Source organism: Pristis pectinata, chromosome 1 (genome assembly GCF_009764475.1).
Source record: "Pristis pectinata isolate sPriPec2 chromosome 1, sPriPec2.1.pri, whole genome shotgun sequence".
Lineage (NCBI taxonomy): Eukaryota > Metazoa > Chordata > Chondrichthyes > Rhinopristiformes > Pristidae > Pristis > Pristis pectinata.
In genome coordinates this window covers 112031994-112047284 of record NC_067405.1, presented here as the reverse complement: position 1 = coordinate 112047284, position 15291 = coordinate 112031994, and the positions used below count along the sequence as shown (strand labels likewise).

Genomic DNA, 15291 nt, shown 5'->3' with positions numbered 1-15291 from the left:
AATTGGGCTGAAGATCCTGTTTCCATGCTCTATAACCCTATGTATATATAGAGTATTTTAGCTCATGAAGTGCAACAGCTAGATTTGTTTTCGTGCTTGCCATGCAAAGAAGAAACTTGAAGTAGAGAAAAGGCAGGTGGTGCTGATTTTTGTAAGGAAAAGCCATAATGTGCACAGGGCCCACAAGGTCAAAAGGAAGTGCTGACCACTGACATGTATGTATAAGCCACTCATTTGATCTTACTATTTATGCAAGGTTGTTCTTTTAGAATGTTAAGAATAAATCCTTCTGCATTAAACTCTATTTTTTTAAAAACCTCAATCTCATTTCAGATGAGAAAAATAAGAGAAAATTACCAGTGTGCCCCATCAAGATTAGTTGTGTTATTCTCCTACTGTAGCTCCTTGCCAAGACAGTTTGTTTCCCATGGGTGCTGCATATCCGTCTGGTTGACTTTCATTACTCTCAGGGCTCCTTTATACTTTGGGTGCCAGCCTCAGACTAGTTCGTGCATACTACATACTGGGCCAAGTTATGACAAGCATACAGTGTATAGATCATCCTTTGCCAAAATTGAAATAAGACTCCTACTGACCTGTATGGGAGAATTTGGCATCTTCTTTTATCCATGCAAAGGCTTTTAGTAATATTGGCTGCTTTTGTAGAATTCTATCAGATACTGTTCCAAGCCATATTCCCTTTCATGTTTCCTATTACACTTTCCATCTCTGTAGGTTCAATAGCATATTCCACTTTATCCAGTGGGGATTGCTGTACATTTGGAATCAAGAACTGAAGAAAACAGCCACAGTCCAGGATTTGGGCTGTTGCTGTAGCTTGTCAGATTCCTTCCCTACTCTTACTAGGATCTGACTGCAGTCCTCCCTATTCACAAACAATATAGCAATAGCTGTTTTTGTCTGATGAATTTATCAAGTCTAGAGTTGCATCTTTTTACAGGCTGGATCAACCAGGTTTCCTGCTCATAATTTCTCTCACCTGGTTTTAAAATGTGCTTTTATTGACAAGATTGCACATGGTTGCCATGCTCATAGAGTCATAGTGTGATACAGCACAGAAGGAAGTCTTCAGCCCACCATATCCATGACGACCATCCATACTAATCTCTTTTGCTGTTACTTGGTCAGTGTCTTGATGATTCAAGTGCTCAGCTGGATTCTTAAACGTGAGAGTCTATATCTCCACCATCCCCTCAGAGTGTGTGCTCCAGATTCCAACCACCCTCTGGGTGAAAAAATTTCTCCTTTGGTCCCTTTAAACCTCTCCCCCCTTAACCTAAACCATCTCCACTAGTTTTAGTTACCAATGCAATGGCAACAAGTTTCCTTCCATCTACCCTAATGCCTGCAGTAATGGAATCCCTGATCAATTGCAACACCACCCCTTTTACACCACTCTCTGTCATGCCTGGAAATTCTGTACCCCGGAATGTTGAGTTGCCAATCCTGCCCTTCTTTCAACCTTGTCTCTGTGATAGCAACAATATAATATTTCTTTGTGCACATTAATGCTATAGGTTAATCTATTTTACCAGTCACACTCCTTGCATTAAAATAGATGCAATACAGCCTTCCATCCTTTGATCACATCCAAGTCTGCTCTGCCTGCCTAACTGACTGAATTGGACATCGTAATCTAGTTGTGGCCTAACCAGTGATTAATAAAGATTGAACATTAAGATAAGATAAGATTTCTTTATTAGTCACATGTACATCAAAACACACAGCGAAATACATCTTTTGTGTAGAGTGTTCTGGGGGCAGCCCGCAAGTGTTGCCGTGCTTCCGGTGCCAACATACCATGCCCACAACTTCCTAACCCTTACATCTTTGGGGTGTGGGAGGAAACCGGAGCACCCGGAGGAAACCCACCTGTTTGCTTTTGTATTACTCCCTCTATTGTATAAGGATCTTGCATACTTTACTAATTGTGTTCTCAACATGTCATGCCACTTTCAAACATATATGTACTTACACAGTCAGGGCCTTCTGTTTTTGCATGTCCTTCAGAACTGTTTATATCTCCACATTCTTTCTGTGAATGCATGTCATTTCACACTTGTCTGTATACATATTCTTCTATCACTTGGCTGCTAATTCTGCCAGCTTATATATGCTCTGTTATGATTCTATTTCGCTGTTTTCCACAACTTCAGGCTTTAATTGAAAAGGTCTTTGACCTGAAATATTAACTGTGTTTATCTTTCCATAGATGCTGCCTGACCTCCTGAGTATTTCTATCATTCTCTGTTTTTATTTCAAATCATTAATATTGAATTTTCCAATGGCATATTGCTATTGTTAGGTGGAGTGAAAAGTACAGTTTTACCATGCAGATCACCAACAGTGGCATTTATATTTCATCAGTTTTATACTTGTTAATGCCATCAGTGAAAGCAAAGGTGCTTTAGTTGTTCTCCTTTAGGCTTAGTTAACTTTATAAAAATAGAAGTCCATAAATGTTGAGTATTTAAGAGAGATATAAATGCATTTGGCATTTTATTCTTGAATGGGCCTAAGATATATAAGTTTCAGCTTTTACTACTAATTCCATTTTTTGACCACCAAAGCATAATCTAAATTATTTTTAATTTTAGCCAAGGCAACCTACCCTCATTACCAAAGGAACAGAGTCTGGTTGTTCAAAGAAACCTTCATTGATTCAGTCAATAAAAGCATCAAAATCAATGTTTGAAGATGCTGAACGAATTTTACGTGAGGTGCAAATGAATAAGAAATTCATTGAAGAAAATCTTGAAGCAATTGTTAGAGCAAAGGACCGTGCTACTTTATATTCAATAATCGACTCCCTGACTGCAAACAGGTATGGAACTACCAATCTGATGTCTTGGAGCAATGTAGTTTTGATGCTTTATTGGGGAAAGTGTTTTGTGTTGCTGGTGAAAGATGCTGATAAATGTTTATTATTGGTACAAGTATACCTATTTGTTGCAGAGCTTCCTCTATGTGTTCTCAGAAATATGCTTGTCCAAAAAAACTAGTGTGATATTTTATTGGTTCCTACTATTGGTCTCATTTTGTGTGAAATTGAAAGCAGTTTTCTGCTATGGTTCATTCCCACCAGAACTTACATTGTGATTGCCTAAACTTATTCCATCGAGTGTTCTTACAGTGGATAGACTTGAGATTTTCTTCCCAACATTTGAACCCAAGTCTCTGAGAAGAAGACCAGTCTTTAGCATTTTTATACCTCAATTAATCTTGTGGCACTTAAAAAAAATCAAAATCGTGATACTGTTGTTGCCATTGAGTTTGAACTGGTTTTCTCACTGATTTACATTTCTCTTTTCATGTTGTTCCCCTGTGGAATATTTTTGTTCTTTGCTCCAAAATATATTGCTTCACATTGCTGTACATTGACTTCATTAGCCACAAGGTTGGCTGTGCTTGTGGTTGAAAAGGTACTCAAAATCCCAAGTGTAGATGTAACAAGCAGTACAAGAAGATATACAGTGAGATTCGGTGCAAGAATCTCTCCAAAATTTAAATAGCTTGAGCTTTATACTTTTTAGAAACAATGACAATACATGACGTGTGATTGACCGTCATCAAATACAACATAACCACATTTTGTGTGGCTAGGTGACAAAATAGTCAGTCTGGAGTCTCAAGAAATTCTGCAGATGCTGGAATCTGGAGCAATGTACAAAAAGTGCTGGAGGAGCTCAGCAGGTCAGACAGCATCTATAGAGGGAAATAAACAGTCGACGTTTTGGGCTGGGTCCTGACGAAGGCTCTCGGCCTGAAACGTCGACTGTTTATTTTCCTCCATAGATGCTGCCTGACCTGCTGAGTTCCTCCAGCACTTTTTGTGCAGTCTGGAGTCTCCCTTGGTTTCATGCATGAGTTGGAAACACAGGCCCATTCAAATATTGTTTCCCTGTATCAGTGGCTGTTCTCAGCCTCCTGGTGCATTTCTCATCTCCTGAGCGCAGTTGATCTCCCTTATCCTGATTTCATCTGTGTGTCGTGGCTTGTTGTTTTGATGTGTCTCTCAAGGAGTTGATTGGAATGGAATTGATATACTGGCCATCCCTGGGTTAAGACTGCCCGACTTATGGACCCTTCTGCATACTAATGAGCTCCCATAATATTATTAAACTCAAAAGTTCAACATACATATGTACATTCATTCCTATGAATGGCAGAACTAGTTTCCTCTACTTCTCCATTTTTAGTAATTGTTCTTTCTTATCAGTCTTGTGTGCTTCTGATGCCATTCATTACAATACTGTGGAGATATGGTTACCATATAGAGTGATTGTTGTGTATTTTCTGACTTAGACAAAATCGACTTATGGACATTTGTAAAAATGGCCTGTTATCCTTTGTCAGCTGTCTCAAGGTCGCCTCATTTAAGTTGCCCAACTGTCCCGGATTGCCTGATGTTCATGTTGCATTTGCTCTATCCCAATATTGAACAACTGTATCTTAATACATACACATATTGAGGAACCAATCATTACTTTGTATATTATGGTGATCAGTTTCTAAGCCACTTATGTTGAGTGACTACCTGCTGGGAAAATGCAGCTGTTGCTTCAACAGAGAGCTATCCTTGTCTACACCACTCTATCCTGTGATTTCAAATCTGATTACTGCTTGAATGTATCACTACATTTGAAAGTAGGTTGGTTCTTGCTTTATCAATATCCTATGTAGCTTTCCTAACATACCAATATCTATTGCAGATTCCTCTTTTTCCTACAATTTATTCGGCACCTAGTTTTATCAGCAGTTTTTTATAATCTACCTTTGATGCCAATTTTCCAATAATATAAATAATGTAAGTATTCCTAAAGCCAAGCAAAGCACTTATTGGCAGAGTTTGGCTATCCAAATGTAAATAAGATTTGCAGATCAGTGACAACTATTGTCATTAAATAATATACCCTTGAAGTATCTAAGAATTAGGATAGAGAACAACTCTGTGAATCTTAGAATTGCTATTGTACATAAGATGATATTTTTCTTCTGAAAAAACTTTTTTTTGTATCTGACAATGTTTTTTACTGTTTGCTTTTCACTTAGTAATTTAGCAATCACAAATTCAGTAATTTGGGTTTTCTTCTCATTTATAACTTGGAATAATATGTCAAAGCAGACTTTTAAGAAGTTAACTGCCATTACATTTTAAAAACAATTGAAGATAAACGTTGGGAATATTTGGATGAGTTCTTCAAGTTTCTTTGCCCTTGTCCTGATGACAGAGCTTGCAGGACTGGAAGGTGTCGTCAAAGTAACCCCAGTGAGTTACACCATGATGGCAAAAAGATTTGGTTATGATGCATCTTGAAAGTCTAGTTAGAGGAGTGTTTTAAAGAAGTTTGAGTTCAATTTTATCACTTCAATGTCACACATGAAATGGATCTTACCAAGTGTTTTAAGGATCACATTCTCTGAATATGGTTAGAGGAAGAATGTTACTGAAGAAGGGTAGAATAGTTGCAGCTGAACAGGAGTTTCCTGTTCAACCAGTCATTGTTATATCTCCTGAGTGCAGCTAGAACCAGTTGTTTTAATTCAACAATAATTCAAATTTGCCTGCTATTGTTCTTCCTCCTCAAATCTGTCTTAGATCTTGAAGATAGAATGTGAATCCAAATGACCACTTGGGAGCTCTTTATAATTATTCGCCTCCAACTCTGCCCTAAATTCATCTTCATTATAGTAGTGACAGTTGAAACTCCTCATACATTGCCCACAGATTTTGCTTATCCATGAAGCCCAGTTAAGTTTTATAATACAGACTAGATTGACTGGCCAGAGACAGCATTGTTGTTTTTCCTAGCCCACAGACAGTTCTAGAAAATTATTTACTTGCTGTAGCCAGCAGTTTTTGCCTTCCTTCAGTGGTTGGATTTCCCAATCCTAGTGAAATCATATCAGTGATATTAAACTCTTGTACCTGTAGTTCTATACAGCCTGTAGTTACTACAGTCTGAGGACAGCACCAAACAAAATGCAAACTCTCTTATAGCTAGAAACTATTGTGAGATTAAGCCAGTGTTGAAACTTGTACCTATGGAATTGCACGTGGACTACACATTTCAAAATGTTCTTGTGATTATATGTGAAAAGTGGCTGCCATCAATCAACAGGAAATGAAAAAAAGCCAAAAATCACACGATGTTGCTCAGTGTTGAACTTGCTTGTATCATCAGCTTCGTGAACCCATCTTTTAAATTCAGTTTGTCCAAATTATTGTGTTAAAAAAAACTGGTTAGAATTCCATTCCATTCCTGGCTTGAAACCCAGTCTACAAGGATAGAAAGTATCAATCATGTGGTAAGTCAATATCATATTGTGAATTGTGTGCTACCACTAAATGTCCTTTTTTTTTTGCTGCTTATAGCACTAAATGTTGTCCAACATTGCCGTGGATGTTAACTAAAATCAGTAAATTTCATCGCAAATATGCAATCTACGTATTTTCATATTGTTTCAAACATAGCACCTTTTGGTGCAATAATGCTTTTACATTGCATTGAAAGAGAAAATAATTGCTATATCTCATACTGCATTTACTTTAGCATGTGGATACAAGTTTTAGTTCCAGATTCTCAATACTCTGGAGTCCCTTGTAACTTCCAGTTGAAGTATATTTATGGCAAATAATTGCTTTAAAGGTCGTTACAATTGTTGCAGAGACATTTGTCTGCAGAGATAATCACCAAAGTATTCCCATAGATCACCATCAGTTTACAGACAGGAAATCACGCAAAAGCCAAGGAAGGAATGATTCCTGAATTTGAATAAATCAGTGGCAGAGACATCTTCTTCAGTGCATTGCCAAAATTGCTTGATGTTTTCAGATATGTTTGCTTGCTCAATCTTCTAATACCAACAACAACGAGCTCCAGAAGATATAAGAGAGTTGCCCTAAAGCAGAATAGAATTTCAGATGTTTGTAAAATTCAGAAAGAACAGGTTGAATATTTTGATGCACAAATGGAATGCAAAGTCCTGAGGTTAGGCCCAGATGATGCAAATGGTCAAGCCACCCTCCATGGTTGATACCTGTGTATTGCTTTGCTATTATCAATCTAATACAAATACTAAAATAAAACCAGAAAATGCTGGGGATATTCAACAGTTTGGGCAGCATCTGTCAAGAGAAAAACAATTAACATTTCAGGTACCTGCTGAGGATGCCCAGCATGTTCTGCTTTTATTTCAGATTTCTAGCATTTACAGTTTTTTTGCTTTCCTAATGAAACAATTTCAGCAGACTTGTGTCTAAAAACTTGAGACTGGCTCCCTCATGTCAATTCTGCTGACTTCATACAAACCCCTTAACCAAAGGAGTCTGATAATTCTGCCACCATTTTCATCATTAAGAGTTGAAACTCGTATACATGCCAATAAAGTTATTAATTTAGAATCCTGCATTACACAGGTACATGGACTTTAACTCTTTATGATGATAAAGTATTGTTTTCTTAAATTTTCTCAAAGTTTGTACGATTTCCAGATGCACATTTTTTGGCAGCTGGAACTGGAGAGGCATCAGGAATGAAAATGCAGACACTGCTGACTATATGATACATTTCCCACTTTCCTATGTGTGAGTAGAAGTACATGTGGGCAATTTCATCAGGTAGAATGTGGGCAGAGAGAGTCTGTTGCTTGGCTTATGGAAGTGGATAGATGTATGAACAGCTCCCTTAGAGGAGATGGGAGCTTTGGTAGTATGAGCCAATCACAATAAGTAAAATGAGAGTGGTTGAGAGAGTGGGGTGGGGGTAATAATTCTAGAAGAGAGCTATGGTGATGACCATAGAACCATAGAACCATACAGCACAAAACAGGCCCTTCAGCCCACCATGTTGTGCCGTCCATCAAACCACCCTCACACTATCTAACCCTTTCCTCCCACATATCCCTCTATCTCACATTCCTCCATATGCCTATCCAACAAACTCTTGAACCTGTCCAATGTATCTGCCTCCACCACCACCCCAGGCAGTGCATTCCATGCACCAACCACTTTCTGGGTGAAAAACCTCCCCCTGACATCTCCCCTGAACCTCCTACCCATAACCTTAAAGGCATGCCCTCTTGTCTTGAACATTGGGGCCCTGGGAAGGAGGCGCTGACTGTCTACTCTATCTGTTCCTCTCAATATTTTATATACCTCTATCATGTCTCCTCTCATCCTCCTCCTTTCCAGTGAATAAAGCCCTAGCACCTTAAGCCTCTCCTCATATTCCATACACTCTAATCCAGGCAGCATCCTGGTAAATCTCCTCTGCACCCTCTCCAACGCCTCTACATCCTTCCTATGATGCGGTGACCAGAACTGAACACAGTACTCTAAGTGTGATCTAACTAGAATTTTGTAAAGCTGCATCATCACTTTGCGGCTCTTAAACTCAATCCCACGATTTATGAAAGCTAACATCCCATAGGCCTTCTTAACTGCTCTATCCACCTGTGAGGCAACTTTCAGTGAACTGTGAATATGAACCCCCAGATCCCTTTGCTCCTCTACACTGCCAAGTACCTTGCTATCTACCCTGTACTCTGCCCTGGAGTTTGTCCTTCCAAAGTGTACCACCTTACACTTCTCCGGATTGAACTTCATCTGCCACTTGTCAGCCCAGCTCTGCATCCTATCAATATCCCTCTGTAAGCTCCGACAGCCCTCCACACTATCCATAACACCGCCGATCCTAGTGTCGTCCGCAAACTTACTAACCCAGCCTTCCACCCCCTCATCTAAGTCATCTATAAATATCACAAAAAGTAGAGGTCCCAGAACCGATCCCTGCGGGACACTACTAGTCACTGCCCTCCAATCCGAGGGCACTCCCTCCACCACAACCCTCTGCTTTCTACAGGCAAGCCAATTCCTAATCCACACAGCCAAGCTTCCCTGGATCCCTTGGCCTCTGACCTTCTGAAGAAGCCTACCATGAGGAACCTTATCAAACGCCTTACTAAAATCCATATAGACCACATCCATCGCACTACCCTCATCAACCTTCCTTGTTACCACTGGGTGCCAGTGTTCATAAAAGGTTATCAGGCTTGTGAGGCAAGAGCTTCCCTTAACAAAGCCATGCTGGCTGTCCCTAATCAGTCCATGATTCTCTAGGTGTTCATAGATCCTATCCCTTAGAATCCTTTCTAACAGCTTACCCACCACAGACGTGAGACTCACTGGTCTGTAATTCCCTGGACTATCCCTACTACCTTTTTTGAACAAGGGGACAACATTCGCCACCCTCCAATCCTCAGGACCTTAGGATGGAGGTGGAAGTGGAAGTAGAAGTGTCACCCCAAAATTTAAATGAAACATAGTTGTTGATGTTTTTGAAGTGGCCTCCAACCGTGCAAACCATTGGCAGATATCAATAGTTGGGGAATGCATATATGCGTTCTGTTAATTTAATAGTTATAAAGGGTCCTCTTAAAGTGACAGTACCTTAATTTGCACAAACTACTGAATGGGAGTTCCTGCAGCTGTTTAGACTATCTATGTTAGGATCATTGCTAAAATAATAATGGTGAGAGCCATAATTTTCAACATATATCATCATTATTGCCCAGTAGTTTAGATGAAAATGATTCCTTATCACCAGGGTGTAACTCATCCAGGGCTACTGTGTGTGATTTGAAATCCAAATAATTGGTGCTTTGGAAGCTGATTTTACTGAGACAGTTAAAGTGAAATAAAAATGCTGGAAGATAAAAACCAAATAATTGCTATGTTTGAAGGCATCTACCCAAATATGGGTAAATACTATCAAGAATAATAGGAAAATATAAACTGCAACAAGAACGGAATAGACCAGAAAAACTGATCTTTATTCAATTTCCTGTGGTTGCTACCTGATTGACATCACAAAATAGCTGGAGCTCTAAGAGATCTTCCATATCCAAGCTGTGAGAGGATTCCTAAACTGATCTTGGTGGATATTGAAAAGGCCTTCAATTGGAAAGCCTGAACTTTTAGGTACAGAATATCAGGCAAAATAGACTTTTTTAGACTAGTCACATCTTTGAATATTCATGATTATTCAAGCATTCGTGAATTTTTAGTAACCTTGATGACTGAACACTGGAATGGTTGGGAAAATGTGGAAGAGTGGAATGCATCATTATGTGAATCAGTAGTCTGGATTGTATAATTCATGTAATCTGATTTCTGATGTCTCTGTCTTTGAATAGCACAGCAATGTGGGTGCCAGTGTTCATAAAAGGTTATTTTAATGAGGTTGAAGATGTGCCACATGGCATGGTCATCCCTGCAACAATTTTTTTTGTTCCTAAGGACTGTAGAATTCATATATTTGGAAATAACCTGACTTTTAATAGATTCATGCATAGTTAACTATTATGTTGCATTTCAACCAGTCTGTATCAAGATCTTACAAAAAACAGAAGTCCTAGAAGTCCTCAATGTCCACTTCCAATGCACATATGCAATTTGGGGCAATTTTTCTACTGCCAGGTATTTCCTGGTTATTAAGGAGAATGCATTTTACCCTATTTAATCACTCCTTTGTAAATCATCCCAGAATTTCTACACAAAGATTACGTGATTCAGGATTATGCTTGAAATTTTAAGGCTGCACAGAAATGAGGAGTTTTCTTTGGCTTATGTGATGTAATTACACTTTACCATCCAGATTAGAAGTTGAATAGCCAGGAGGCAATCGAGGAAAGCAAAAATGTTGCAATTGCTGTTTGCAGGTTCTATCAAACACACAAAACTCATCACTGCCCAGTTCATATAATTTAATACATCAAATTAAAGCAAACAGGTTATATGTAGATACTTTTAATATCAGAACAGAAAGTATTTTTGGAAAGGATGACCCAGTAGGTTTCATCAGGCATTTATCTTTTTCATTAATTTCTCTTCGATAGATAAGTGATTCTATAATGGGAAGTTTGTAGATTGTAGAGGCATTAGTTTTGGTGCCTGAAGGTAAGCATTGTCTAAGCCAATTGGCAATTTTGAAACTGGAAAGGTTGTATTAAATATTCAAACTGAGAGAAATAAAATGCTTTGAAGCTATTGCCATGATCTTTACAGATAAGTTGAGTTAGAAAGATCTGTGGCAGTTTATTATTTATCTTTCTCAAATTGTGCTTTTTTTATTCAGATAACAGCTTCTGCTACACTCGAGTTAAAGTTTGAAGATCATATTAAAATTGAACTTGATAAGTAAACTCTTCCTACCCAAGTGCATGGTGCATCATCTATAATTGATAAATTGTATTATATGTAATATAGTCATTATTTTGTTACTGTACTGTATGGTCATTATTCTGTTGCTGTATTATGTGCCCATTTCAATTAGAGAAAATGTAAATATTTAACTAAACACCTGATTATTTTAGCCTTTTTTTGCTGCACTTATGAACATGGCCATGTTGCTTTGAAGAACCAGAAGGCAGAAGCTAGGCACTGCCTATAAAATATATCACTGCTCAAAAACTGAATGATAAACTGTACCCAGCTGATGATGTTTGATTCCCACTGGATGCTTATTGGGGCATTAGCAGGAGAGAGAGAGAGGGAGAGGGAGAGAGAGAGAGAGAGAGAGAGAGAGAAACTTGACACTGTATCTATTAAAATATAGCAATCAATTTTACAAATTAAAATTATTAATATTTGATTTTTTGGAAGTTTCATATTTATGTTGAGAGTTATTGATAAATCATTTCCCTTGTTAACTAATTTTTTTGATTGTATATGTGCAAGGTGATGCAAAATAAGGTGTTGGGGAAAATCATTTTTCAGACAAATTATAATGTTTGACTTGAATGCTGACATAATTTTCTGAAGCACTACATTTTCACAAATCAAACCTTTCTTATGGATTGTATTTAGAGCAGATACTCAGCCACACAGGTCGTCAAAGAAGCCTGTGCTAACATGCACTACATTTCCATTTTTATCTCCTGCTTAAAGCCGTTGCTTAGTAACCTCAGCTGAGCTACATCTTAGATAGTTTCCTGAGTAACCCAAGTTGATGTAGTACAGTGGAAAAATACCACTCATTAGCATCCAGTGCTTAGAGTGAACGTAAGAAGACCACTAAGAGCATCAGGTCAGTATAATTAGTTGAACAAGCTACCCAGCAATTTTTCACATCTGCCACAGCAACCATTAATGGCTTCAACTGGTCTAATGTTGGAGTTCAAATACATTCCTGAGAAAGTATTAGCTTGGGCTGCCAAGGATAGATCAAAGATTTATTCTACTGTACAAAGTGCTATAACCTTAAATTCTTTCCTGAACAAGAAAGTTTATGGCAATGTATTGTATTTTTTCTTACTGTCCAGATTAGTTTATTGCTGTGCTTATGCTATATTTCAAATGGGTCATTTTGACTTGTAACAATTTATTTGTAGAAGCCCTGCTGCTAGTTTCTGAAAGACCGTCAGATTCACCTTTGTATTTGTAAGTTGGTCTGATGCCAGTTTTCCTATTTCATTGTTGCTGCTCAGTTCCAGAAATTCTTCAGGTCAATAATTGACATGACAAAGCTTACTGCTGAAAAAAAAAGCAACACTAAAGTATGCTGCTCATTTACTGGGTCAAATTCCCAAAATTTTAAATAGTTCCACTGCGTCCACGTATGTAGTTCACTTCAGAGGGAAAAACAATGATACAATCATAAATTCTGTTTAAACCTGCTAACATGTGGCTTGTTCTGTGGACCACTGATAACATATCCCCAGATGAAGAATATGTGGAATTGCACATATTTTGAACATTACTCAGTAGTCAGTTTACTTCTTGGAATTATCAAATAAATGTTATAATATAAAGAAGAGAACAAGGTCAAATACCAGATCAGACCTCGTCCTAAACTAATATTTGGGAAGGGTGAAACTGATTCAAATGACTCGTCTGGGTTTAGTGAGATCACGGCTGGGTCAGAGGGACCACTGTATTGCCAAACAAGAACCTGCATCCGGAACAGATGCCTTTCCAAGTCAGCTTGCCAAGCCAGATGGGACCAGCATGCAATGCATGTAGTTTTTCATCCAGCAAAAGGCCAATCAGAATACTGAAACCCATAAAGTGGAGCCTAGATACGATGACTGTTGCAGATTGCCAGTTATAAGTAAAATATGGTTAGCTAACATATTCCCTTTATATATTTTACAAATTTCTCTTTGAAATATGTTTTTTTTACTCAGCAAAATACAAAAATGTACTTTCATGTTTTTCCTTCCTACCAGACATACCTGAATAAGTTCCACAGTAACCTGCCAACTTACTGAGCATGTTAACATGTGGAAATAATTTAGTTTGAATCTTGACACAAATCAAAAAAAATGCAGTATGGAATAAAACATCCTTGTGGTTAGTGCATTTGGACAAAGGTACAGTACCAGATCATTTCTGTTTTGCAAATTAGTGTGATCTGAGTTTATATCCTTTTTTATCTAGAGTTTTGTACAACTCCATTTGTAGATAGTGATTATTTCCTGTTGCTCTATAATGCTTCTATGGTTATGATAGGTTTGATTGAAAGACTGTTAACAACTGAAATTGCAATACAGTACACTTTGTGGGGAAAGAATCATTTGCTGTCAATACACAAATTGAATGAAAAAGTAAAAGGACAAACATAATTATGTACCTTCAATTTATGATTCAAAGAGACTGATAAATTAGAGAGAGGAATGACAGGTAGAAAACATTAATGATAATTAATTGAATTATCTTTCAGTGATGAAGCAGAGAAGATTCGTATTGGGAAGACTGTTGATGCCTGGATCACAGTTATTAATAAGGATATCCAGGTATGCTGAGAGATGTTGCAAATCTTCTGGTTTGTTAATCCTTTGACAGCCAAATATTTGTCTTAATATAGTAGCTTAAAAATTAACTGTCACTGGTTTTTCAAATAATTTTCCAAGAAATTTTGGATGGCCATGGAAAAGAATTTTCAGAATTGAAATTTTAAAATTATTGTACGTTACTGTATACATTACCTTTTTACTCAACGCTGACTTAAACTGGACGTAAACATTTGTGTTACTTAATTAGGTGCTTTGTATTTGCATATTCAGTTTCAAATAATCAGAAATGTTATATTAAATAACATGAATATCTAACTGGCAATTTGAGCCCAGATAAATTCAGCCTGTTTGAAAGCATCCAATTATTATGGCTGTTATTTGTAAGTGGTTCAGATCCAATTTAGCAATATTTGAATTAGCACTAAAGACATCTGCCCTACACCAGCATTTGTTTGTATACAATAATGGTCCCAGAATAGAATACTCTTTACACAGGGTGTCTGGACATTTGCTGGATCATAGTGGTTATGATTAAAATTTGTCACTAAGTCAACAAAACTAAGGCTACTAGGCTGATCATTTGTCCTATTGCTGTTGATCTTGCCATCTGCCAAATGGTAGTTATATTTGCATATGTAATAGTCGTTGCATTGTAAAGTAATTCACTACAATAGAAGCTCTTTGAAAAAAATTCTAAGGCATAGTCAAACTGTACATAGATGTAACAGTTTCTTTGCAATTTGTTCCACTTTGTGTAGTTTAGGTTACACATTGTTTACTTGTAGGGGCCATTGTAAGTTTGGAGTCATGCCTGAGCTCCATTTATATTCATTTCAAAGGGATTTTGTTTTTGTTGGCAGTTTCCAAAGACTGGATCTCGCAAGGTAAGCAAGAGCTGCCAGGTTCACTGGCTTAAAAAAAGCAATTACTACCGAGTGGACAAACAGCCTTCTGATACCAATGTCGAAGCAACTTCAGTTGCAATGCAAATGAGCTGGTTTTCAACATAATTGCTTTACAGTTGCTCCAAGTGTCCAAATACTTTCTTCACATGTTTGTTTTTTTCCTTAATGATCGCAAACATTTAAAGTAGTTTGTAATAAGTAGAATGACATTGTAAATTACAGAAATACAAACAATGAAGTAGGCATGGTTGCATTGAAAATAGAATACTAGGCCTTTTTTAGAACTGATCTCCGTCTGAAATCTCAGCCTGACTGCAAAAGTTTATTATTACAATGTCGTTATCACTGGTTCTCACCTGTAATGGCAATGTTGGAAGAACTGAAGGTCCAGATATTGTTGAAGATTTGTTCCTGATATTGGTATGCTCCAGTGCCTGACGTCACAAGCTAAGCTCTGGAGGAGTTATTAGGCAGGATGAACACGGCGCTATTTCAAGAAGTCATGCAGTACTTACAGGTTACTTATTGGTTTATCATTACTGGCTGTTGGTTCATGTCTGGGCATTTT

The 15291-nt window shown here is 37.7% G+C and overlaps 1 protein-coding gene across 2 annotated transcripts in view; it reads left to right on the top strand.

The window, feature by feature from the left end:
- Positions 1-15291, top strand: part of kiaa0586 (KIAA0586 ortholog) — a 379886-nt gene that overhangs the window by 178215 nt on the left and 186380 nt on the right. For both annotated transcript variants that reach the window (XM_052029700.1, XM_052029708.1), the window contains 2 exons: positions 2619-2845; positions 13746-13818. In XM_052029700.1, the coding sequence (XP_051885660.1) occupies positions 2619-2845; positions 13746-13818 (300 nt within the window). The remainder of the gene's footprint in view (positions 1-2618; positions 2846-13745; positions 13819-15291) is intronic.